General features: G+C 43.4%; 1 protein-coding gene across 1 annotated transcript; it reads right to left on the bottom strand.

Annotated features, from left to right (window-relative positions):
- Positions 1–5,349: 5,349 nt before the first annotated feature.
- CCR75_002015 (uncharacterized protein) lies at positions 5,350–10,219 on the bottom strand (the record flags this gene model as incomplete). Its single annotated transcript, XM_067960115.1, has 17 exons — positions 5,350–6,008; positions 6,075–6,311; positions 6,388–6,819; positions 6,913–7,125; positions 7,185–7,492; positions 7,562–7,626; positions 7,751–7,830; positions 8,124–8,229; positions 8,296–8,346; positions 8,410–8,555; positions 8,592–8,647; positions 8,715–8,850; positions 8,909–9,291; positions 9,349–9,530; positions 9,598–9,760; positions 9,820–9,997; positions 10,058–10,219. 17 exons carry the CDS (start codon positions 10,217–10,219, stop codon positions 5,757–5,759), a joined length of 3,150 nt encoding a protein of 1,049 aa, XP_067814913.1. The 3' UTR covers positions 5,350–5,756.
- Between the last annotated feature and the right edge of the window lie 611 nt (positions 10,220–10,830).

The raw sequence follows: 10,830 nt of genomic DNA, 5'->3' as shown, positions 1-10,830 counted from the left end.
CGTTTCGACCGCACTAATACCACCAAAAGAGGGTGAAGCAAGGAGTCGCAAATATCTTCTTTGATGGTAATTAATTTTCTGACATTCCGGTCATTGAGTGGCCAATGAGCAATTCCCAAGATGTAATTCTGGGGTAAGCATTGGTTTACTGCGCACGAGCCAATCATAAATTGGCGTACTCATCAAGTTTCGTTCAAAAGTGGTAACATACCACAGGATGAGGTTTTTGAACCGGTCATTATTTCCTCTGCCGACTTTTCAAGGAAATTGAAGACATCAAAATACGAAGATGTCTATCGGGTCAACATTTATCAAGAATCGGAATCTACAAAACCTCGGGAAAAACGGTTGAAGTCTTCACTGGATTCCTATAAAGATGTATTTCCGGAAAAGTTACCGAATTCATTGCCTCCTAATCGGTCAGTTGAATTTGAAATTAATATGCAACCCGGTGCGCAACCGAGTAATCGTCCGCCGTTTCGACTTTCACAAGTTGAACAAAATGCTTTACAGAAGTTTGTCGATGAGAACCTTTCCCGCGGATGGATCGAGCTTTCAGACTCGCCTTGGGTATCAAACATCTTTGGTATTCCTAAAAAGGACCCAAAACCTGGTACGAGTGTATCTCGTTCGGAACGGATTCGATCCGGAAACGCAAACGTTTTGCTCCGTTGGGTGATTGACTTTCGTTACGTCAACTCAAAGTCAGTCGTCCCTAAAATACCTTTGCCGCGAATCGATGAATTATTTGATAAGATGCAAGGTATGAGCTATTTCACAGTCATTGACTTAGCTAATGGGTACTATCAGATGCGTATCCATCCGGATAGCAAGATGTACACTGCGTTTCGTACATCAAATGAGTCATATCAGTGGTGCGTTGCTCCGATGGGTCTTGCTGGAATGCCTGGCATTTGGTCGCGCTTGATGCGTGTACTTTTTGGAAAGTTCCCATTTGCTGTGGTATATTTGAATGATATCTGCATATTTTCCGTCTCTTATGACGAACATCTTGGCCATCTTGCTATCGTGTAATATCCGCCAGAGCATAGGCAACGCCAACCACGATGAAAATTGCGTGGACGGTCTTGTTTACTCTGATTTTATGTTCATGCAGCCTTACGTGAGCCCAACTTCGGCTACCTCGTGCAGCCAACTCACCTTGAACACCAGTCGGCCTTCTAGGCTGTGGCGAAACCTGAAATTCTGACACGCGGCGATTGGAAATGCACCACGATAATCCAAAATTGGCCCAGAATAACGCGAAAGCGATAACCGCAACGATGGCGTTTTCGCCAAGGCGCACCTGACGCTCCTCCTCAAGCAGCATGCCGCCACCGTCTTACCATCCCATGAAATTTTTGATGCTGTTGCGTGCGTAGTTAGAACGATGTGTCCAACAGCTGTACGGCCGCGGCGGAGAAGAAAAGATAAAGGGCGGAAGTGCGCTATCTGGACAAGTCAGAATCCAGTGTTGCTTCGATGCTGTGTTCGACGTATTTCGCAAGGAAACACTCTTCGCGTCAAGAGGTCAGCTTTTTGGGGCGCACTGTTTCTGGCAAATGATTATTTGTTGATAATACAAAGACGGAAGCAATCGCGAAGTGGCCACCACCTACCTCTATAAAGAAATTGCAAAGTTTTCTTGGTCTTGCTGGTTATTATCGCCGCTTTACTCATCATCGTGCGCACATAGTTCTGCCGTTGAGTTATCTCCTAAAGAAAGATACTCTATGGGTCTGGAATGCAAACAAGACGGTTCCTTCGTAAGGCTGAAGCCTGCCTTACAAGCCTTATCTGTGCTGACTTTGCCCAACTTTTCACGCCCGTTTGTTTTCACTACAAATTCATCAGGGTTGTGTATTGGAGGTGTTATATCACAATTTCTCAATGGACAAGACCATCCAGTAGCGTTTTATTCAAAGAAGCTTGGAGTCCATGAGATTTATTGGCCTGCTCACGAAAAGGAGCTATTTGCAATCAAGAACTGGGTTAGACAAATGGCGTCATTACCTTTATGGCTATCATTTTGAGATCTTCACGGACGATAGCGCCTGCTTTCGGCTGCTTCATCATCCGAAAGTCTCGCCGAAGTTGGCTCGATACTTGACCACCTTCGCTCAATAAACGTTTACTATACATCACACTAATGGTGCTTTAAGCGTCGTAGCTGATGCGCTTTCGCGCCGGCCTGATGATTCTGCCGTGAACAATATCCACTTTCATAAGTCCGATTATAGTTGCCAACCATAAGGTACACGTTTACTTTGTTTGCCTTCGGTGCCAACTCTGCCCCGGAAGGAGGCTGTGGCTCTGCAAGTTGCCTTCTTAATGACAGCATCGTATGTCGAGTTGTCAGCATAAGTTCGTAAGCTACTTCAACAAGGTTGCGTCAGAGATGCCGAGTTTAAATAAGCACAGAAAGGCTCCAAAACAAGTTGATTGTTTGTCAAGCAAGAGGAATTGTTGCTTTGCGCAAATCAAATAAGCTTTACACGTCTTTGCGTGCCCAGCAAGAACCATTTGCGAACAAAAGTAATATCGATATATCATGATTCGGCAATAGCTGCTCATCCGGGCAATCGCAGAACATTCTTACGAGTTTCTCAGTGGCAGTACTGAAAATCGTTGCAGAAAGACGTCAAGGAATATGTCAAAACTTGTGAAATCTGCGCACGTTGAAAACATGATAATAAACGAAAAAGACGGATTCCAATACCGGATGCTTCTTGGCAAGTGGTATCAATAGACTTTATTGCGAGGCTTCCTGTGTCCAATAAATTTGATGCCATCCTAACTGTTGCCGATAAGTTTTCCAAACGCACGAAGTACGCAGCAGTGCACGTTAAGGACGATGCATGCTCCACAGCAAAACAAATTTGATGCTGTTGTTCGACACCATGGTCTTCCAGAAGTTATCATCAGTGACCGAGATAGCAAGTTCACGTTCATGTTTTGGAAGTCTTTGATGACGATCATCGGAATTCGTCTAAGTATGACAACTGCTCATCGAACTCAAGCCGCTGGACAGACCGAGGGCCAGAACCTTGTGGTAGAAGACGCTCTCAGATGGATGGTATCTTACCATGGCACTGACTAGATAGAACACTTGGGAAGCATAGAGTATGCACACTCTACACTGGTTAGTGCATTCACTGGATACTCTCCCTTTGAAATAGATACGAAAAGACAGGAACGCTTGCATGCAAAAGGCACTGGGCTGGAATAGTCAACCAAAGAAAGTTGACGTATACGCAAAAGTGTTTGTCGAAGAACGAGCAAAGATCATCGATCAGGCTTGCAGAAATCTCTTAAAAGAAGCACAAGCTTCGCAAAAGCAGTATTGCGATCAAAAGTGCCAGATGAATCAAGTTGAATTTAAAGTTGGAGATCTTGTTATGCTCGATACTCGCAGAATATCGTTGAAACACGCTGCGAAACATATGGGGGCACCAAGAGCCAAGTTTGCGGCAAGAAAGGTGGAACCATTCGAAATTATCCAAATGACAAATTCTAATGTGGCAAGGCTTAAGTTACTACAAAGTATGAATAGGATTAATTCAACCTTTAATGTTGATGTTTTATCAAAATATGAATCGACATTGGAAAAGTTTCGAAGTCGTCCGTACCGAAAGCATCAAAATTCGTGGACAATGGCACAGCGGATCACCTTCAAGTTGTTGTACGTCTCTTAAAGAAAAGTCAATTCAAATGTCAACCATACTGACTCGTACAATGGTATGGCGAAACTAAGGAATAAGTAAGCTGGGAAAAAGAGAAAAATATTAGCCATGGCTCCCTCTGGAAAGATCTCGTCGCCGATTTTAATCAGCGTCAACGTGAAATCAAATCGGGGAGGATGTCAGGACCAGTCAACTCGCGGGGCCCTTGACCACTCATTTCGATTGATCTTTTAAACCATTCATTTTCTTTAGTTTAAATTTACATATGCGACATAATAGGAGATGATACTTAGTAATAACTAGATTTAGGATAGGCAATATCTTAAGGAGTGAACCAAAAGTATCGGTTACTAAAAAATAAATTTTAATTCAGTTGTCCTCACAATCATCGAATTTTTTTGCTTCTGTGCAAAAGTCATCCCGTTTTAATCACAACTCAGATTATGAGCTTCGCGTGCAGGACTTTACAAATGAGATGGTTGCCTATAAAAAACGGTAGTGATAAATTTAGTGGTTAAGACTCCCACAATGGTGCTGAAAGGCAGAGACATCGATTTATTGGGAGCAAATGATACAAAAGGTACCAACTCCATCTGTAGGCGGGCACGTCGTAATGCGGCCACGCTCTACTTAGACACACACCCTAGCACAGCGAGGAAGCTGTTTATCCAGCTTTTCTTGCGTCCAGTAAGGTAGTTGTGCTGGGCGCGTTAGCGACCTCAATCAACGCACTAAATACGTAAGTAAAGTGTCGTCACGGGAGCGGTAATCCGTCTCCTCGTGCACACTTACCAAGTAGGAAGTAGTTTTCAGACTGATTTATATTTAATAACACCCGAGTGTTGGGTCTAATTACTATTATTTAGTAATTGACCATCCCCTTAAGTACACTAAGTGTACTGACGGGGACTGTGTAACATAGGGGCAACTTTAGCCCGTTACAGGTTGACTAGTACTATTATCAGTACTAGCAAAGGGTGCCTCGTTACACACGCCAGCTGCCTTATTGCGCGTGAGAGAAGACGGTCAAACCTTACAACGCACACACCGTCATGCACACCGCTTCCTCGCCGTGCTTGAAGGTGTGTGCGCTGTAGTGCAAGGTTCTTTAGAAGCGCCCGCCTACAGAAACGCTCTGTACTGTGAAATAGTTATTTTAACATCATTTAGAATTGTAGCAAAAATTGCGCTGCTTTCTTTCGAAGATGTCACCAGCTTAAATCGACAAGGTTTTATTTGGGCTCCATTTGTTCTTTATGTTAAAATTTATTAAATTCTAATTGTTCTTTTTGAATTCGACTACCTGCACTTGCCTGTATTTTATTTAAAGCTTCAAACCAAGAAATTTTATGAAAACTTTTTTTATCATCCTAAAATAAAATTTTAATTAGATAAAAAAAATTACCAATTTTGTTTTAAAAAATGTATTCTTTGAGATATTTTAAATATTAAAAAAAATGATATTAAAATTATGTTATTACAAGCACGACAATTCGCCTTGACCACTTGTAACGAATGTCGATTCTAAATTTTGCTCATTTGAAACCTAGGATCTAAATTGTAATTAGAGCTTAAGGTAATTTACCGAGGTTTAATTTTGGTGGCTAAAAACGCACTCGTACATGACAAATATCAAAATCGCATTGTTCATCATTGCGCATTATTACTGCAGCCTAAATCGTTCGTGATCTCACTATTTTCGTACTGTACGAAAAAAATTAGTCGTTTTAGGTGGTTTCAAAGCCGCACCAATGACCAATTTCATAATGTAAGTTCTGTCTTCGACTTACGCACAAAATCATCATCATCTTTACGGTCAACAATCATAATGACTTATCTAAGTGAATACTACCTTTCGCTATCCTTTTACGCCGTAACTTGATGAAACGTATAATTTGGTGTAAGGTGCCGATATATCGCCGGCCCGTTTGATAAGATAGGAATCATTGAATTCTAGAGGGTGTTAGATTTGTGTACCACCGAATTTAAAGTCGCCGGATCGAACTCGGTAATGTTGGTTTGCCTTGGATAAAAGTTAAGCACACATAAGACATGCCCAATTCTCTACCTTATCTAAACACGACTGAACTCAGTGGTATTAGTGCTTGGGCGGTAGAGGACAAAAGAGTAATCAGCATGGAATGGTCCAGGGTGGAAGATACCGACGGAAGAGTAGCCTAGCTGAAATTGCTCCGTCGAATCACCCAAGATCAACACGTCTGGTACTGGAAAAAGTTGAAGCGAAGAGTCAAAGTCCCAATTAATTGGATTGACCATCAGTTGCATTGGACACAAGTGCGCTTGGTCAATGAGAGTCTTCGCTAGCTAGAAGCATTTTAAGGCACATAATAATAAAAAACGCAACCAATTTGAGTATGTAGTGAGCCATACATGTTTGGTTATATCTGTCTGAGAGACAGACTCGAACGTTTCGCCCTCATTGTTCGTCACGGCTTTTTCATTTTCACTCGGTTTAGGCGGCAAAATGGCATGCCGTTGCATCTTTTGCTGCAGGTCATCTCGAAAGACCACAATGTCTTGAGTGTAGTAGCGAATTCGGCATGGATTCGTACTGCAAATAACATTTGGCACCTTGCAAAGAAGTTCGCAAGTGCAAAGATCAGGGAGCTGTACATATCAAAAATCCAAAAAAGCTACAGTTTTTCGATTTCCCATTTAATGCAAATGCCGAACTACTGCTTACCGGGTGACGTGGGAATGCGCGCGACGAGCCCGGATCGTTTGGTCCCGGCACTAAAAGAAAGCGCGAGTTTTCAGCAATACCAGTATACTTTAAAATGAGATTCCCAAGCTCTTCCAAGTACTCGCGCAAATCCTGGATCGAATCAGATCCAGTACCTCCACCAATGGACGTCGACATGAAATTTCCCATTATAATAAATAGCGTTGGCTGTACACTTTCCAGGCCTTGAAAGAGCTCGTCTAGCTTGCGTATAACGAGAGGATCGTCCAAGTGAACGTCGGATAGTACGATAAATGTAGCAAAGTGGTCGTTTTCTTCTAATGCTCGAATCTGTTCCAGTTGCTGAGCTGAAACCTCTACACCAAGTGGGTCGATACCGCCTAAGACTTCCAGAGACGCTTCTTTGGTCTCTGGAGGTGGAAATCCCATTGACTTTACAAAAAAATACAGAAGCATTAGGACAATGATGCTGATATTAAGCCTGTGCTAAATGACAATGCTTTGAACCGCTCTCCGACGTTCTACCTGGATATGAAGCACATCATCAACCACTTCTCCTTCCGCTAATACCACGCAATTGATCGTGAAAAGACCATCCGTGTAAGCTGCGCTCGACAAGTCAATCACAATTCGAGATGTAAAATCCTCCAGATAAAAGCGCTTGCGCTCATCCTGACCCAACATGCCCATTACGCGACACACGCCGCTTACACCCAAAAGTGATTCAATTCGCGACAGCTTCAGTCATAGTACAATCATTTTGAATGGACGTCTGCATGTTAAAAAAGCTCGTTTACCTCAATGTAATCGGTGGTGTTCGCTACTGCAGCCGATGGACGCGCAAACATCCTATTGCGCTTCACCCGAAGATCTATAAATTGGAACCTATTCCTTAAAAGCTGAATCCGCGACTCTGAGCCGGCTTGGAGTTGGCGATGGAAATCTACTCTTAACTCGTAAGAATTATTGTGCTTGTTGAAGTGCAGTCTCGGCGTATTAAAGGCGTCAAATACTTGGATCTTCTCGTATTCATTTTCAGTAGACAGAACCAAAAGCGTATCTAACGCGCTTTCGAGGGCTTCAAGAGTTACTACTGACGATGTCACTGTATAATATAAAACCGTATTCACATGTTAAGTCTTCGTCGTCACAGTATTCTTGAGCGTTTACGCACTTTTAGTACGGTCAATGTTGTTCTTGATAGCATAGAGAACATCTTCGAGCTGAAGCGATGACTCACTAAAACCATAAAATATGACACAGATCAAGCACTGAAATTATTCACTGGCTTCAAGCAATTGGAAGATCTAGCTAATTGCGTCACAGAAGCGACGACAAATGCGTGAGAATATTGCTTGCGCACTTGGTAAGTTCTTCCGTGAGACGTTGTAGCGTTTCAGCATGGAGCGATAGTCCCTGCAATTTGCACGCGCGTAAAACGCGCTTGGATGCCATAATTGGTAATTTGAACACCTACAAAAAAGCGAGCAGTATATTTTAGTTGCGCTAAAGTTTTTAGTCAGAATACTGTGAAATGTCTATTGGCAATTCTCTTGCGAATTTTAAGCACGTATAGGAAAACTAAGGCGGGAATTTGTGACTCGTTCTCGAGTTTCTTTCACTCAGGCCAGCAAATTGAATGTGAATAATCAAAAATTTGTTTAAAACACTATTTGAATTGTCAACTGCTGATCGGGCTAGTAAGTCCGGTTGCCGCCTTGGCCAAGTCCCAGCACGTAGCTCATGCCCTGCGCATCACGCACCGCCGACGTATCACCCATGGTTTCAGACAAGCGCGACAATGTTTTCCAGCATTGAGCACTCTGCGGTCGTGCACTTATACTGCAATGCAAGAAGTGAAAATTCATTATCAATTACAAAAGCCAGCCTCCAGAGCGATCATCTTACCGTTCGTTAAGGAGAAGCTTAGCAAGTCGCAAATCGTCGCATTTACTAGCACTGCACGGTATAAAAAGCATTACCGACCACTTTTTTTTAAATTAAAAAGCTAGATATACGTACCACTCAATGAGTAGTTGCTCAATCAGGTCTAGGTCCACATCGGTTCCACCAAGACAGCTTAGGTTACCACGGACCGGCAACAGAAAAAGGCTAGCCTCTTCATAGCGCTCCTGTATGTAAATTGAAATGACAGCCGCCATGAACCGCTTCGTTTAATTACATGACGAACGACAGTGCCGAACCTCAGAAAAAGCTTGAAAGCTTCGACAAATGCTGGTATAAACCCTTTCCAGATCGCCTACCATGTTGCAATAGATCTAAGGCTTCAATTCCCTCGTATCATTTAACGATCACAATATAAATACCTGACAGGGGAGAATAGCTAAATTGGAACGGAGTAACGTCAAGCTTTGCTTTCAAAGAATCAATGTCCACGGCAGGCTCTGCTGTAAGAAGATTCATTGGCGGAGCAGCAACACGATTTACGCATGTCAAAATGCTCTAATATACATAAAGAGTGTAAATTAGATCGTAATGCAACTATAGACGAGTAACTTACGTATTGAAGAATTTTTGCCAATGGAGAAGAATATTTCGGCGTCGCGTTGATTGACAATATAGCAGACCAATTCTGCAAAAGTTGTTTGCCTAATTCTATCGTATCCTGGCCCGCGAAACGAAGTCTCCAATAGAGCTGAGTAGCGTCGCACAGTGTAGGCACTGCATGGGGAGAAGTTATAGGCTGGCTAGGAAAAATATAAACCTCCAGCATCTTCTCAATGCGTTCGTAGTGCCCCAAGTCCAGCATATACAGCGCCCACTGGTAATAGAGATGTGACTCTAGTGGTCCACCGTTGTCAAATCGTGCCTTGTATTGATTTGCATAACTTGCACCGTGGTTTGCATTTCCTCGTGCTTCTAGGACGTGCAACACTGTGTGTACTACACAAAATATAATGAGCTCCATGTATCAGACGATAAAAACCCACTATCGCTTACACGCCCAGCGATCGTTTCCATTTAACGACAGCGCCTTTTCTGCCAATGCTTCGGCAGCATCTAATTGTCCTACAGCTTTCAATCCATACGCCTGCATGCCGATCAAAAAACTATAACCCGTGTCGCTCGGCGACCAAAACGGAAGTCGACGCCTTATTGTTGCCAGCATGTTCTTCGAGTCACTATAGCGCATATAATATCACGTTAAACAATAGCAACCGACACTAATTTTCTTTCCCGTTGACATACCCAATAAGACGATAGATATCATAGCAACAGCGCAGAGCAAGTAAATCTGTGTAGTCGTTTTGCAAAATAGTCTCGTATATCGCAGCGGCCTCAGATTGGCGACCGAATATCATAGCATTCAACGCTAGTACGTGCATTCTCTCGCTCGCCGTTGTCTGTTTTGCTGCAATCGTTCAAGGCTTTAATTAATGTTTGCTGCAGTAATTAAAAAACTATTCTTACCTTTTTGAGCAATTTCATTCGCCGTGTGGAGTCTTGATGCCGCATCGAGCGTGTCTTGATGCATGAGCGGGGCGAGGCATTGGCTCGCACCCACCAACACGTGGCCCATAAGAAATGGCGTCTCATCCTCAAGTATCTGCTGCAACATAAATTTTGGGTGCGAATTCATGCTCACATACTGCCATTGAATTAGAACGTCAGAGATATCCCATGAAGCCCCAGAAGCAGAACCACCTACATCCAGCAGCGCCAATTTATACGCCTGCTCCTTACGCGTACTTCGGGTCAACGAGGAGTTACGGGCAACTTCAAACTCGCCAATTCCAAAGATTGAGCCTAGAAGCGACATGTAGCGCGTCGAACGACGAAGCAGCAGCGCGCCAGCGCTGCCGCGGAGCATTTTTTATTAAAGAGCGTACTTAGCGCTACAACGCTTATATGCACTGATAAATTAAGCCTAAAAACTACAGCTCCTTAAACTTTTGAGCGGTTGTATCTAATGCACTAATTCAATACATTGTCTCGTTTGAAATTCTCACAGCATTACGCAGCATTTGAGTGAATAGCAATAGCGCTCAAAAACGTCAACGGCGTACGGGCAATCTTGCCGAAGGGGTACCCAAACTCCCAGTAGTTTTCACGAAGAGGGGTATTTAAGCCACTTTATCAGATACTGGTATTGGCCCTTGCGGCGGCGTCGCTTTGGAAGCTTTTCCAGGTGATAATGAAGATTCTCTCGCTCATCGAGCAACGCGGGAGGGGGCCGAAATCTGGGAGGAAGCGTTTGATGCTTTATATCACGAGGTGCAACTTCTTCGCGAGGGCAATTAAAGGCTTTTTTAACGCCGTCCAAAACCGTCGATCAACGTTGAAACGTCAACAACCTCGTTTTTAGGGCCAGCTGGACATCCTGGTGAGGACACAGCAATCTGCGGCATGGCCGCCTGTCTCGGTGCCTTTAAGTCCACGTGGGAGGGATCCTGATATGGCTTAAGCGAGCCGACGGTGAAC

Source organism: Bremia lactucae, linkage group LG1 (genome assembly GCF_004359215.1).
Source record: "Bremia lactucae strain SF5 linkage group LG1, whole genome shotgun sequence".
Classification (NCBI taxonomy): Eukaryota; Oomycota; class Peronosporomycetes; order Peronosporales; family Peronosporaceae; genus Bremia; species Bremia lactucae.
This window is presented reverse-complemented; position numbering and strand designations above follow the sequence as displayed.